Source organism: Aquarana catesbeiana, linkage group LG04 (genome assembly GCF_042186555.1).
Source record: "Aquarana catesbeiana isolate 2022-GZ linkage group LG04, ASM4218655v1, whole genome shotgun sequence".
Lineage (NCBI taxonomy): Eukaryota > Metazoa > Chordata > Amphibia > Anura > Ranidae > Aquarana > Aquarana catesbeiana.
In genome coordinates this window covers 93,838,858-93,855,075 of record NC_133327.1, presented here as the reverse complement: position 1 = coordinate 93,855,075, position 16,218 = coordinate 93,838,858, and the positions used below count along the sequence as shown (strand labels likewise).

Genomic DNA, 16,218 nt, shown 5'->3' with positions numbered 1-16,218 from the left:
GTCCTGAGCTGTGGAGGGACGGGGAGCGGCCATCTGAGGCTCTCTGTGGCTCGCTGAGAGGCTGAGACGGGTATCAGTCCAGGCACCTAGCGGATCCAGACTTTATTGTCGTGATGAGGCGGTGCCTGGACTGATTCCTGTGACGTCAGAGAATGGACTTCAGCCCGCTCTGCTGAAAACGGGTCACAGGAGTTCAAAACGAATTGCACTCCTGTGACCCATAGGAGAAGCCCAGCCAAACGAGCTCAGGCTGGACTTCTCCTTTAAGCTTTGACATAAAAAATCCTGGAAGCCAATTGGTTTCCATGCAGAGCTGCACCAAATTTTGCACTCTCCAGTTTTAGTAAATCAACCCCAGAATGTCAATACACATGACTGGTTATTATGAATCAGCTGTAGTCTTTGTAAACACAAATAATAATGATATTATCATTTCTGGGTCAGTCAGATCACAATATCCTAATTGTAATTTAAACCTGCTATTCTATCATAAATAAAATATTCTCACCAGCTGCCATGATGTACTGTCCATCTCTGGAAACTCGGATGTTGGTGCTGACTGTGGGCATGTCAAAGTCCTGAATAAGTTCAATTCTCCTCCGGACGTCTATATGCCAAAACAAAGACAATTATTCCAGGGATCTACTGGTACAATAAGAGCCAGACAATTCCCCATACCATGAAGTGTTATTTCTTCCTAAATGTTAACATTACTTACCCACATCTTTTTTCTGTAGTGCTCTCTTTTTTCGATCTGATAGCCACTGAAATGCAGAAGTGTAAAAAATGTTAAGGAACAAATCCAGTATACACATATAACATACACAAATGTAGCACTATAAAATCATATAAAACTGCATAATGCATGCCCCGGACAGTATGAAATGTATGACAGATGACTAATCAGTAGAGTTTCTCCCCACTGTATACACACCACCAGGGGCTGTCTGCTTGCAGAGCATCACACCGCATTCCAAATTGAGCATTGGGGCTAAAATGAGTCCAGTCTGTACAAAGGAGTGTGACACGGACCGCGTCTGGTCTGTACAGAGGACTGTATACACACCCACCACCCCCACTGTATACACCCCATCACGGGCTGTCTGCTTGCATCACAGCCCCATTCTAATTCGAGTACTTGGGGGCTAAAACGAGTGCCGCCTGAACAGAGGACTGCGACGCGGACCGCCTGAACAGAGGACTGCGACGCGGACCGCCTGAACAGAGGACTGCGACGCGGACCGCCTGTACAGAGGACTGCGACGCGGACCGCCTGTACAGAGGACTGCGACGCGGACCGCCTGTACAGAGGACTGCGACGCGGACCGCCTGTACAGAGGACTGCGACGCGGACCGCCTGTACAGAGGACTGCGACGCGGACCGCCTGTACAGAGGACTGCGACGCGGACCGCCTGTACAGAGGACTGCGACGCGGACCGCCTGTACAGAGGACTGCGACGCGGACCGCCTGTACAGAGGACTGCGACGCGGACCGCCTGTACAGAGGACTGCGACGCGGACCGCCTGTACAGAGGACTGCGACGCGGACCGCCTGTACAGAGGACTGCGACGCGGACTGGATGTACACTAATCAGCCACTAGACTTCTGAAGGTATGCTTTGGTATCTGGCACCAAGCCATCAGTAGCAGATCCTTTAAGTCCTGTAAGTTGTGAGGTGAGACTTCCATGGATCAGACTTGTTTTTTCAGCACATTCGACAGATGTTATATTGAACTGAGATCTGGAGAATTTGGAGGCCAAGTCAACATCTCAAAGTCTCTGTTGTGTTCCTCAAATCATTCTTGATTCAGCAGCCCAGGCCACATTCTTCAATTGCTCTGTAGTCCAGTTCTGATGTTCACATTTCCATTGTAGGTGCTTTTGGCTGTGGACATGGGTCAGCATTAAGGATAAGCTCAGGCGTGTTCACAACCAGCACGTGCAGAGCCCGCCAGGAAGTCGGCACTGCACAGCACTAATCACAAGCAGTGAGACACGTTCCTGAACCACGGCTGCAGAGATCAAGAAATGTCTGTCTGTGATTAGCGATGTGCTGACTTCCTGGCGGGCTCTGCACATGTGGGTTGCGAACACGCCGGAGCTCATCCTTAGTCAACATGGACATCCTGACCGGTCTGTGGCTATGCGGCCCCATACACAACAAACTGCAATGCACTGTGTGTTCTGACACCTCTCTATGGGAACAAGTATTCACTTTTTCAGAAGTTTAAGCTACAGTAGTGCTTTTATTGGATTAGACAAACCAGCCTTCCCTCCCCGTAGTCATCTGTGACCCTTGCCAGCCTATTACACTGTCATCAGTTGACTGGTTTTCCTTCCTTGGACCATTTTGGTCGGTCCTGACCACTGCAGACTGGGAACATCCCACAAAAGTTGCAGTTTTGGAGCTGCCCTGATCTGGTTGTCTAGCCATGACAATCTGGGCCTTACACTTACAAATCCTTACACTTGTCCACTGTTTCTGCTTTCAACTTCAGGGACAACATGTTCACTTGCTGCCTAATCCATCCCACCCACTTTCATATGTCATTGTAATCAGATAATCAATGTTGTTCACTTCATCTGTCAGTGGTCATACAGTTATGGCTGATCAGTGTACATGGACTATGTGATGTGATGTAGTATACACCAGATAACAATGGCTCTCACCTCCGGCAGAGACTTCCCGCAGCTCAGATTGTAGATCTTCACATCATTAATATTGGAGACCTGCATGGCTGAGCCTGGCCAGCATTACACACAGCATACACCAGAGCCCGCATGTACACAAAACCGGATCCCAGGAAGTCACGTGTACCGGAAGGAGGAAGCAGCTCACATTTGGCTGGCAGCGCCATCTTGTGGTTGTCTACGAGCAGTAGATGGCTTTTGGTTGTCTAAGCTCAGTAGATCGCCATCTTGTGGTTGTCTAAGGGTAGTAGATCGCCATCCTAAGCTCGGTAAATAGCCTTATTGTGGATGGCACCAGCGATGTGAATTGTTGATACAGTGACCTGACCAGCTGTACTGTTTCATAATGGTGGTCACATAGACAGGATGGATGGAGATGAGGGGGTTAATGTGCAGGGGAATGGAGGTGAAGGCATAATATACAGCTCAGAGGGTTAGCAAGCCACCCCACAATAAAACATCATAGTTCTAAGCCAATGCTCCTCTGAAAAGTGATCCTGTTCAGATCCCTTTGCAGATATTGACAGACATCGATGAGGTGATGTGACGCCTCCTCACCACCTGTTCTCACCCTGTAATTGCCGCAACAACACACCACATATGTTGCACCTGTTTGTCGCACTTCCCTATTCACTTGAATGGGTCGCCTTCGGTTTGGCAGGCTTGCTGCTCTAAGAATGTGACAGGAACAAAAAGATTTGCTGTGGGCGATAGCATCGCGGCCGTGGCAAGTGAAGGCCCCTTTCACACTTGTCCGACTTGTCCTGCGACTTGGGACTGCAAAGTCGCATGACAAGTCGTACCCCATGATTTCCAATGAGTACTCTTCATATCTGTGTGACTTCAAGTCGCAGCAACCTTAAAGTAGCCCCTGCACTACTTTGGACCGACTTTGATGCGACTTGAGGTCCATAGGCCTCAAGATTACACAGGCATTGCTTCAGGTCATGTCAAAGTCGCAGCAAAATCACAAGTGCTTTCACATTGCGGCGGTGGGCTTGCAGGATGGGAAAAAAAAGTCCCGAAAGCCGCATCTTTGGGGCAGTGCGGGAGAGTGTATACACCGCTCCCAAAACGCCCTGCCCATTGAAATCAATGGGCGGGGCTGTCGAAGCTCCTGCAAAGCGCTTTGCGGGTGCTTTTAATCCCTTGTTAACCCCTTCTTTGGGGTTAAAGGCACCCCACTACCGTTCGCACAGCACCAGTAAAACACCACTGAAAAGAGCAGAACTTTACCCCTAGCGCGGGGCAGTGTCCAGTGTGAAAGTGGCCTTAATCTTTAACCATTTTCCACCCAGCCCCCATTCTTCCGTAATGCACAGCAACACAGGTTAACCGCGTCCTCTTGTTTGGAAACCCCTCACCGTGGAAGAATTTCAAATTTTCCTTGGCCTAACCCTCAACATGGGGCTGACAAAAAAAATGAACTCCATTCCTACTGGTCTACCCAACCTATCCACCACATGCCGGTCTATTCATCATTGATGCCTAGAACCCGTTATGAGATGATTATGAGATTTCAACCAATGCCTCCCTCAAAATCATCACAGTTATGATAAATTATTCAAAATTCAGCCTCTAATAAATTTTTTTTGCGCCAGTTTCAAGCAGATGTTTACCCCTGATATAGATATTTGTGTAGATGAATCCCTAGTACACTTCACCGGAAGACTGGGAATAAAACAATACCTCCCCAGTAAAAGAGCCAGACGTGGGGTAAAATTTTATAAGGCGTGTGACAGGGCCACGGGTTACACAAATGACTTTTTCATTTATGAGGGAAAAGACAGACAGCAAAACCCCCCTGGATGCCCTACCTACATGGGAACAAGTGGCAAAATTGTCTGGCAGCTGATCCAACCATTGCTTGGGAAAGGTTACCACCTATACGTAGACCGTTTCTACACTAGTCTCCCACTTTTCTGCCATTTGTACCAAAAGAAGACTGTGGCCTGTGGGACAGCATGGAAAGCAAAGGCTTCCCACGGAGATTGGTCGCCAAGCAATTGAAGCAGGGTGAGGTTAAAGAGGTTAAAGAAGTATTAAAGGATAAGTTCACCTTTGTTCACGTTTTTTTTTTTTTTCTAAATTCCAGCCCCCCTTTGTTCCCGTATAGCATTAACCACTTGCCGACTAGCAGCCGTCATTATACTGCGGCAAGGAGGCACGATCCGGCAAATCGCCCTAGGTGTACGTCTGCTAGAGAACTCGCTTTTGTGGCATTCCTATTGGCCAGTGGAGGAGCTAATCAGTGGGTCCAGCGAACTAGATGTCCGCCGGCCACCCGCGATTGTTCCCCGCAGTGACAGAACAGGGTTCTGCCTGTGTAAACAAGGCAGTTCTCAGTTCTGACATGGGAGATCACACAGATCCTGTCTTTATGCTATGCAGGAAGATGGATCTATGTGTTACCCCAGTCACACAGTCCCCCATACAGTTAGAAAACACCTACAGGGAACACAGTTAACCTCTTGATCGCCCCTGATGTTAACACCTTCCCTGCCATTGGTACAATAAAAGTGTCAAAAATGTCAGTTAGGTGTCCGATCTGTCCGCCACAATGTCGCAGCCCTGCTAAAAATCACTGATCGCTGCCATTACTAGTAAAAATACTATACAATCTGATTGTACAATCTCCTTTAGATTTACCAAATTTATATAATAGAAGGAAACACCTATCTAGCCAATCACTCTGTATCCAATCAGGCAGGCCCTAGGCCCTTGCAACATATAGTTGATGGTAGATCTAAAGGAGATTGTACAATTAGATTGTATAGTGTATGATGAACTTTACAGAACTCAGGGCACACTTCTCCTGTTTTCAATACTACAGCTCTATCCACATAGGCTGTTATCTCATCTCCCATCTCCTTCAGAATGCTAAATGAAAGAGCTATACAAGGTTATACTTAAAGGCTAAGTTCACCTCTTTTCTTTTTTCTTTTCTAAATTCCAGCTCCCCTATGTACCAATATACCATTAATGTACTTCTTTTGCAAAAATATCAAAGATTTCAATTAATTCTACAGACACTTACTTCACTGTTCCCATGGATGTTTGTACAATCAGATTGTATAGTGTATGGCCATGTAAATCCACCTAAAATTACTAGTTGTGCTTTCAGTGCCATTAATTGTTAATGGCACACCAAACACAGGAGCAAACACACAATATGCCATGTGCAAAAACGAATAGCAAATGCTGCAAAACGCACAGTAAAAACATGCAAACCCACAAAACGCCAAAATGTCCCATAAGCAACATGTAGTGCAGCCAATTGAAATCAACAGGCTGCCCTATGCATGTCACAGAAAAAAACGAGGCACAAAATATTCGCTCCCACTATGCTAGATGTGAATGGGGCCTGAAAGTGAAATTGGTGAGTTTCCACAAGAACAATGAGGTTCCATTCAAATCTATGCGTTTCCTTGCATTTCAGAAATGCGCTGCACCAAAAATCACAGTAAAAAACGCACCAAGCTCCGCTCTAAAAAAAAGTTCTGAAGCTTCTTTGGGACGATTGCTGTGTGTAGGGCAGCCCCCCATTCAGGTGGATGGGCTGCCCTATGCGTGATGAGTGAAAATGCTCCAAGACACCCCCCCCCCCTAAAAAAAAAAAAACGCACGTGGGAATGCGAGTTCCCGCTATGCAGAGATGTGAACGGGGCTTGACAGCTGAGTGTTTCTCTCCACTCCCACCTATGTACTTGTATAAAGATGAGCATACACAATGCAATCTGATTATATATTGTGTATTTAGTGAGAAGGGTGATTGCTGATTGATTGCATTTAATTTAAAAAACGTACAGCTGGGAATGGTCCAGCAGGATAACATGTCGCGGCAATCGCGAGTGCGGCGTGTCAATCTGACACCCCGCATCTCCGATCGTGATAAGAAGCCTCTGTCAGAGGCTTCTTACCATGTGATCAGCTGTGACCAATCACAGCTGATCAGCAAGTGAACCAGGAAGTGCCGGTAAATGGCATTCCTCGGTTCGCGCTGACAGGGAGAGTCGATCTGCGGCTCTCCCTGTCAGGGGGGGGGGGTCTGTGCTGATAATCAGCACATTGATTATCAGCACAGCCCCCTCAAATGTACAAATCACCTGCCAACCAGTGCCCAGCAATGTAAAAACAATAAATTCTGCCAGTGCCAATCACTGCCCCCCACAATGCCAATCAATGCCCAGCAGTAACACCTGTCAGTACTTATCAGTACCTCATCATCAGTGCTGCCCATCAGGGCCACCTGTCAGTGCCAATCGGTACTGCCTATCAGTGCCAATCAGTGCCACCTGTCAGTGCCCATCACATCCGCCTGTCAGTGCCCATCAGTGCCGTCTGTCAGTGCCCATCAGTGCCGTCTGTCAGTGCCCATCAGTGCCACCTATCAGTGTCCATAAGTGCTGCATATCAGTGCCGCCTATTGGTGCCCATCAGTGCTGCATATCAGTGCCATCTATTAGTGCCCATCAATTCTACATATCAGTGCCTCCTCATCAGTGCCCATCAGTGCCGCCTCATCAGTGCCCATTAATGCTGCCTCATCAGTGCCCGTCAGTGAAGGGGAAAACAAAATTTTATGACAGAAAAATTTTTTTCCCCAAATTTTTGGTCTTTTTTAGTTTGTTTAGCAAAAAATAAAAACCGCAAAGGTGATCAAATACCACCAAAAGAAAGCTCTATTTGTGGGAAGAAAATGATAAAAATGTACTTTGAGTACAGTGTTGCATGACCGCACAATTGTCATTCAAAGTGTGACAGCGCTGAAAACTGAAAATTGTCCTGGGCAGGGAGCGGCCATCTCAGCGGCTCACTGAGCCACTGAGACTGCCACCAGTCAAGGCAGCTGGCAGGTCCAGACTTTGGAAGTCGGGATGATGTGCTGCCTCAAGACCGACCGCTCTCCGCTGAAAACGGGTCACAGGAGTGCAAAACTAATTGCACTCCTGTGACCCTTAGGAGAAGCCCAGCCTAAAAAGCTCAGGCTGGACTTTTCCTTTAAACACAAAACCAAAAATGTAAAATATTGCAGCTTGTTGTTCAGTCGTTTAGTCATGCCTGATTCTTCGTGACCTCATGAACAATAGCGTGCCAGGCTTTTCTGTCATCCACTGCCTCCCGGAGCTTGATTAACTTCATGTTCATTGTTTTGATGATGTTATATATCCATCTTGTTTTCTGTTGTCCTCTTCTCCTTTTTCCTTCCATGTTTCCCAGCATCAGGGTCTTTTTTTTTTACATTATGTATAATATGTCATTATGTAATTGGTATTTTGTACACTTTGTTATTGTATTGTTGATTTTAAAATGGATGATGTTATCATAATCACGGAACCACCTGTAATGGTGTCAGTGAAATAGTACAGCGCGAGGGGTACACGATGGCCAACAAAGGAGCTTGTATAATGTATACATATTGCTTTGTCACTGTCTGATGATTGTAGGGATGGTCTCATCTCTCAAACACTAAGTGACCACATGCATAGTTCATCTGCTGTCCCTTCCTGTGTCCTTCACTGTCTCTGCCTGATCGGCGGTGCTTTCTTTCCCCTGGGGTGGGCGGGACATCACCATTCATGCCTTCCTGGCAGGCAAAGACAGGTGACGCTTGGGCCCTGCGTCGCCTGCATGCGCCCACCAGGTGGCAGCACCTGGGATTGGGCATTCTTTGCCTGCCAGCGGCGTCCCGGATCCTTTCCAGACGCCGTGCTCACGCGCGCGACCTAGTGCGCGTGACGTCACGGCGCCTGCGCAGTTGCGGCGGAACGGACGGGGGACCCGAGAGTGCAATCTCCTCCGGAACACCGGGGGGATCATGCTAGGAGCGCACTGTTGTGCTGCTCATTCCCCCCATGCGGGGGGGGGGGAGGGAGGGAGGTAAGTGGATGAGTACCTGCACCTGTTGGAGTTTAGCTAATCAACGTTTTGGTTAAAATAGCACCAAGTGTCAGGGGAGGCTCATTGATTCTCTCCTGACTTGGTGATAACTTGTAAGCAACTGCCGGTCCGAGCGATTGGTAAGTATATTTAAAATGCTACAACCACCCTTCTGTTTTAAATGTGGTTTATACCACGGCTTCCAAGCATCCTCCCGTAGTGATGTCTGACTATAATATGTTCTAATCCTCCCCCTAGAACCTGGGTCAATCCGATTCAAGCCATTTCGGTCCTGCTATTGGGTAACTAAGCACTGCCATTACCCCATGCACTTTTTCATTTACACCCAATTTCACTGCGTGTGCATGCACTATTCTTTACTTGATTTTGCTTTGTGGATTGCTGTGTCACCACTGGGTCCCCTTTTTCCTCACACATGCACCCATCCCCCCCCCCTCTCCTTCATCTTGTGTCACTCTTCCCATACCCCCACTACTGCACTATTTCCATTCCCTTCACTCCTCCAGCTTCAGCTGGTCTTTCCCCACGCACTACTTGGCTTTCCTCACTGGTGTATGGCCAGTATTATTACCCATACACTCCGATTGGTTAGCAGTCTCAAATGGGCAGCAGAAAGTCTGTCGCTTGTTTTTTCTGTCACTCACTTTCATTCACTGTTTGGTCTTGATTTCTCTTCCTATGTGGGATTCTTTCACTCTTTTCCTCTTCACTTTCCTCTCCCCCCCCCCCTCCCCCCCCCCCTTTTTTTTTTCCCCCCACGCCCCCCCTTTTCTCCGCTCCCCTTCCTTTTCCTTTTCCTATCTTGCTGTACTTCTTGTTTCCTGCACACCCACTACCATATTGAAATATGAGTAAATCGCCCTGAATTGGGCGAACTACCTTCTTTCTGGGGGAACTAACGATCCCGTGCATTTAAATTTGATTGCAGCATCACCGTTACCACATTTTGGGTGCTTGGTGTGCCGTCCGCTGCCTTTTCCGCCCCTTCCCCCCCCCCGGTGTGTGTGGGGGGCAGCTTATGCATGATCCCTTGCAAGGCACGTCTGGTCGATTGCCCGCTCCCTGGGGGGCTAGCCTGCTCTCGGGAGTAGACATGTGCATTTCGTTTAGTTCCGAATCGAAATTCGGACGAAATTTTCATTATTCGGACATTCGGATGCATCCGAAATACCGAATTACAATACTAACGAATTTAAACGAATCCGAAATGTTTCGAATCGAAAACCCACGGCCGAAATTCGAATCGAATTCGAATCGAATTCGAAACCAAATTCGAAATATATTCGATTCGAAAACAAATTCGAAATCTATTCGATTCGAATTCGAAAACAAATTCGAATCGAATTAGAAAAAATATAAATTGATTTCTAAAAAAAAATACAATAAAATAGAATATAAAATAATAAAACAATAGAATAAACATAAAAGAATCGTAAAGAATAGAACAGAATTTAATAGAATTTAATAAAATACAACAGAATATGACCATCTTCTGAAATTCGAATTTCGAATAGTATAAATTCGAATTCGAAAATAGATTGGAAAATAACAATTTTTATATATATATATATATATATATATATATATATATATATATATATATATATATATATATATATATATATATATTCGAATTCATTCTATATGAAATTCGAATTTCGGAAAATGGTAATATATATAAATATATATTTATATATAAATATAAATAAATATATATATATATATATATATATATATATATATATATATATATATATATATATATATAAAACCATTTTCCGAAATTCGAATTTCATATAGAATGAATTCGAATTCGAATAGAAAAGATTAGACTAGAAATAGGAAATAGACTAGAAAAACAATAGAACAGAATTGAGTAAAATATAATGTGTATATATATTATATTTTATTCTATTCTGTTCTATTTTTTTTCTATTCTAATCTTTTCTATTCGAATTTGAATTCATTCTAAATGAATTTCGAATTTCAATAGACGGTTATATATAAATAAATATCTAATATATATATATATATATATATAAAACCATTTTCCAAAATTCGAATTTCATATAGAATGAAATTGAATTTAAATAGAATAGAAAATAATATCATAAAAAAACAATAGATCAGAAAAAAAAAAAAATATATATATATAAATAGACTAGAAAAACAATAGAACAGAATAGAATAAAATATAATATATATATTAGATTATTTTCTGTTCTATTGTATTCCTATTCTAATCTTTTCTATTCGAATTTGAATTCATTCTATATGAATTTCGAATTTCAAAAGATGGTTATATATATAAATACTTTTTCTGCAGCAAAAAATTTCATTTTCCGAACCGATTTTGGGGCCCCGTATCTCAGGGCCACTTGGTGCTAGGAACCCCAAATTTGGTGTGCAAACCCAGTGGAACTGGTACCAAAACATATCCAAAGCTGAAGTTCCTAGCACTAAGTGGCCCCGAGATACGGGGCCCCAAAATCGGTTCAGAAAATGTCATTCTCTGCTGCAGAAAAGTGCTTGACATTTTCTGAACCGAGTTTGGGGCCCCATAGCTCAGGGCTACTTGGAGCTAAGAACCTCAAATTTGGTGTGCTAACCCAGTGGAACTGGTACCATAACATATCCAAAGCTGGAGTTCCTAGCGCTAAGTGCCCCAGAGATACGGGGCCCCAAAACCGGTTCGGAAAATGTCATTCTCTGCTGCAGAAAAGTGCTTGACATTTTCTGAACTGAATTTGGGGCCCTGTATCTCGGGGCCACTTGGTGCTAGAAACCTCAGCTTTGGAAATTTTATGGTGCTAGTTCCACTGGGTTTGCACACCAAATTTGGGGTTCTTAGCACTAAGTGGCCCCAAGATATGGGGCCCCAAATTCGGTCAACTGTGTCCATCTGCAGCAATGTCATTTTGGGACCCTTTGGGTTCAGAGACCCCAAATTTTGGCTGCAGCTAGGGGGCATCTAGGAACCCTTAACTAACGAGTTTGAAGTTCAGGGGACCTATGGCTGCAAATGGGCACAGTGATGCTGCAAATGGGCATTGTTGACCCTCTTTTCCACCTACAGTAGCTGTGCATTTCTCACCCTCGTCTTATACTCGGGTCAATAAGTTTTTCCCATTTTTTTGTGGTAAATTAGGGCCTCGACTTATACTCGGAACGACTTATACTCGAGTATATACGGTATATATATATATATATATATATATATATATATATATATATATATATATATATATAACCATTTTCCGAAATTCGAATTTCATATAGAATGAATTCGAATTCGAATAGAAAAGAAAATAGACTAGAAAAACAATAGAACAGAATAGAATAAAATATAATATATATATTAGATTATTTTCTGTTCTATTGTATTCCTATTCTAATCTTTTCTATTCGAATTTTAATTCATTCTATATGAATTTCGAATTTCAAAAGATGGTTATATATATATAAATACTTTTTCTGCAGCAAAAAATTTCATTTTCCGAACCGATTTTGGGGCCCCGTATCTCAGGGCCACTTGGTGCTAGGAACCCCAAATTTGGTGTGCAAACCCAGTGGAACTGGTACCAAAACATATCCAAAGCTGAAGTTCCTAGCACTAAGTGGCCCCGAGATACGGGGCCCCAAAATCGGTTCAGAAAATGTCATTCTCTGCTGCAGAAAAGTGCTTGACATTTTCTGAACTGATTTTGGGGCCCTGTATCTCGGGGCCACTTGGTGCTAGAAACCTCAGCTTTGGAAATTTTATGGTGCTAGTTCCACTGGGTTTGCACACCAAATTTGGGGTTCTTAGCACTAAGTGGCCCCAAGATATGGGGCCCCAAATTCGGTCAACTGTGTCCATCTGCAGCAATGTCATTTTGGGACCCTTTGGGTTCAGAGACCCCAAATTTTGGCTGCAGCTAGGGGGCATCTAGGAACCCTTAACTAACGAGTTTGAAGTTCAGGGGACCTATGGCTGCAAATGGGCACAGTGATGCTGCAAATGGGCATTGTTGACCCTCTTTTCCACCTACAGTAGCTGTGCATTTCTCACCCTCGTCTTATACTCGGGTCAATAAGTTTTTCCCATTTTTTTGTGGTAAATTAGGGCCTCGACTTATACTCGGAACGACTTATACTCGAGTATATACGGTATATATATATATATATATATATATATATATATAAAAATATATATATATATATATATATATAACCATTTTCCGAAATTCGAATTTCATATAGAGTGAATTCGAATTCGAATAGAAAAGAAAATAGACTAGAAAAACAATAGAACAGAATAGAATAAAATATAATATATATATTAGATTATTTTCTGTTCTATTGTATTCCTATTCTAATCTTTTCTATTCGAATTTGAATTCATTCTATATGAATTTCGAATTTCAAAAGATGGTTATATATATAAATACTTTTTCTGCAGCAAAAAATTTCATTTTCCGAACCGATTTTGGGGCCCCGTATCTCAGGGCCACTTGGTGCTAGGAACCCCAAATTTGGTGTGCAAACCCAGTGGAACTGGTACCAAAACATATCCAAAGCTGAAGTTCCTAGCACTAAGTGGCCCCGAGATACGGGGCCCCAAAATCGGTTCAGAAAATGTCATTCTCTGCTGCAGAAAAGTGCTTGACATTTTCTGAACCGAGTTTGGGGCCCCATAGCTCAGGGCTACTTGGAGCTAAGAACCTCAAATTTGGTGTGCTAACCCAGTGGAACTGGTACCATAACATATCCAAAGCTGGAGTTCCTAGCACTAAGTGGCCCAGAGATACGGGGCCCCAAATCCGGTTCGGAAAATGTCATTCTCTGCTGCAGAAAAGTGCTTGACATTTTCTGAACTGATTTTGGGGCCCTGTATCTCGGGGCCACTTGGTGCTAGAAACCTCAGCTTTGGAAATTTTATGGTGCTAGTTCCACTGGGTTTGCACACCAAATTTGGGGTTCTTAGCACTAAGTGGCCCCAAGATATGGGGCCCCAAATTCGGTCAACTGTGTCCATCTGCAGCAATGTCATTTTGGGACCCTTTGGGTTCAGAGACCCCAAATTTTGGCTGCAGCTAGGGGGCATCTAGGAACCCTTAACTAACGAGTTTGAAGTTCAGGGGACCTATGGCTGCAAATGGGCACAGTGATGCTGCAAATGGGCATTGTTGACCCTCTTTTCCACCTACAGTAGCTGTGCATTTCTCACCCTCGTCTTATACTCGGGTCAATAAGTTTTTCCCATTTTTTTGTGGTAAATTAGGGCCTCGACTTATACTCGGAACGACTTATACTCGAGTATATACGGTATATATATATATATATATATATATATATATATAAAAATATATATATATATATATATATATAACCATTTTCCGAAATTCGAATTTCATATAGAGTGAATTCGAATTCGAATAGAAAAGAAAATAGACTAGAAAAACAATAGAACAGAATAGAATAAAATATAATATATATATTAGATTATTTTCTGTTCTATTGTATTCCTATTCTAATCTTTTCTATTCGAATTTGAATTCATTCTATATGAATTTCGAATTTCAAAAGATGGTTATATATATAAATACTTTTTCTGCAGCAAAAAATTTCATTTTCCGAACCGATTTTGGGGCCCCGTATCTCAGGGCCACTTGGTGCTAGGAACCCCAAATTTGGTGTGCAAACCCAGTGGAACTGGTACCAAAACATATCCAAAGCTGAAGTTCCTAGCACTAAGTGGCCCCGAGATACGGGGCCCCAAAATCGGTTCAGAAAATGTCATTCTCTGCTGCAGAAAAGTGCTTGACATTTTCTGAACCGAGTTTGGGGCCCCATAGCTCAGGGCTACTTGGAGCTAAGAACCTCAAATTTGGTGTGCTAACCCAGTGGAACTGGTACCATAACATATCCAAAGCTGGAGTTCCTAGCACTAAGTGGCCCAGAGATACGGGGCCCCAAATCCGGTTCGGAAAATGTCATTCTCTGCTGCAGAAAAGTGCTTGACATTTTCTGAACTGATTTTGGGGCCCTGTATCTCGGGGCCACTTGGTGCTAGAAACCTCAGCTTTGGAAATTTTATGGTGCTAGTTCCACTGGGTTTGCACACCAAATTTGGGGTTCTTAGCACTAAGTGGCCCCAAGATATGGGGCCCCAAATTCGGTCAACTGTGTCCATCTGCAGCAATGTCATTTTGGGACCCTTTGGGTTCAGAGACCCCAAATTTTGGCTACAGCTAGGGGGCATCTAGGAACCCTTAACTAACGAGTTTGAAGTTCAGGGGACCTATGGCTGCAAATGGGCACAGTGATGCTGCAAATGGGCATTGTTGACCCTCTTTTCCACCTACAGTAGCTGTGCATTTCTCACCCTCGTCTTATACTCGGGTCAATAAGTTTTTCCCATTTTTTTGTGGTAAATTAGGGCTTCGACTTATACTCGGAACGACTTATACTCGAGTATATACGGTATATATATATATATATATATATATATATATATATATATATATATATAAAAATATATATATATATATATATATAACCATTTTCCGAAATTCGAATTTCATATAGAGTGAATTCGAATTCGAATAGAAAAGAAAATAGACTAGAAAAACAATAGAACAGAATAGAATAAAATATAATATATATATTAGATTATTTTCTGTTCTATTGTATTCCTATTCTAATCTTTTCTATTCGAATTTGAATTCATTCTATATGAATTTCGAATTTCAAAAGATGGTTATATATATAAATACTTTTTCTGCAGCAAAAAATTTTATTTTCCGAACCGATTTTGGGGCCCCGTATCTCAGGGCCACTTGGTGCTAGGAACCCCAAATTTGGTGTGCAAACCCAGTGGAACTGGTACCAAAACATATCCAAAGCTGAAGTTCCTAGCACTAAGTGGCCCCGAGATACGGGGCCCCAAAATCGGTTCAGAAAATGTCATTCTCTGCTGCAGAAAAGTGCTTGACATTTTCTGAACCGAGTTTGGGGCCCCATAGCTCAGGGCTACTTGGAGCTAAGAACCTCAAATTTGGTGTGCTAACCCAGTGGAACTGGTACCATAACATATCCAAAGCTGGAGTTCCTAGCGCTAAGTGGCCCCGAGATACGGGGCCCCAAAACCGGTTCGGAAAATGTCATTCTCTGCTGCAGAAAAGTGCTTGACATTTTCTGAACTGAATTTGGGGCCCTGTATCTCGGGGCCACTTGGTGCTAGAAACCTCAGCTTTGGAAATTTTATGGTGCTAGTTCCACTGGGTTTGCACACCAAATTTGGGGTTCTTAGCACTAAGTGGCCCCAAGATATGGGGCCCCAAATTCGGTCAACTGTGTCCATCTGCAGCAATGTCATTTTGGGACCCTTTGGGTTCAGAGACCCCAAATTTTGGCTGCAGCTAGGGGGCATCTAGGAACCCTTAACTAACGAGTTTGAAGTTCAGGGGACCTATGGCTGCAAATGGGCACAGTGATGCTGCAAATGGGCATTGTTGACCCTCTTTTCCACCTACAGTAGCTGTGCATTTCTCACCCTCGTCTTATACTCGGGTCAATAAGTTTTTCCCATTTTTTTGTGGTAAATTAGGGCCTCGACTTATACTCGGAACGACTTATACTC

The 16,218-nt window shown here is 43.5% G+C and overlaps 1 protein-coding gene across 1 annotated transcript in view; it reads right to left on the bottom strand.

Moving 5' to 3' along the window:
* The window catches only part of NOL10 (nucleolar protein 10), a 140,956-nt gene extending 138,096 nt beyond the window's left edge, over positions 1 to 2,860 (bottom strand). Inside the window, 5 exon segments of the mRNA XM_073625385.1 lie at positions 509 to 607; positions 719 to 764; positions 2,673 to 2,720; positions 2,722 to 2,767; positions 2,769 to 2,860. Of these exon segments, the coding sequence (XP_073481486.1) occupies positions 509 to 607; positions 719 to 764; positions 2,673 to 2,720; positions 2,722 to 2,767; positions 2,769 to 2,860 (331 nt within the window).
* Between the last annotated feature and the right edge of the window lie 13,358 nt (positions 2,861 to 16,218).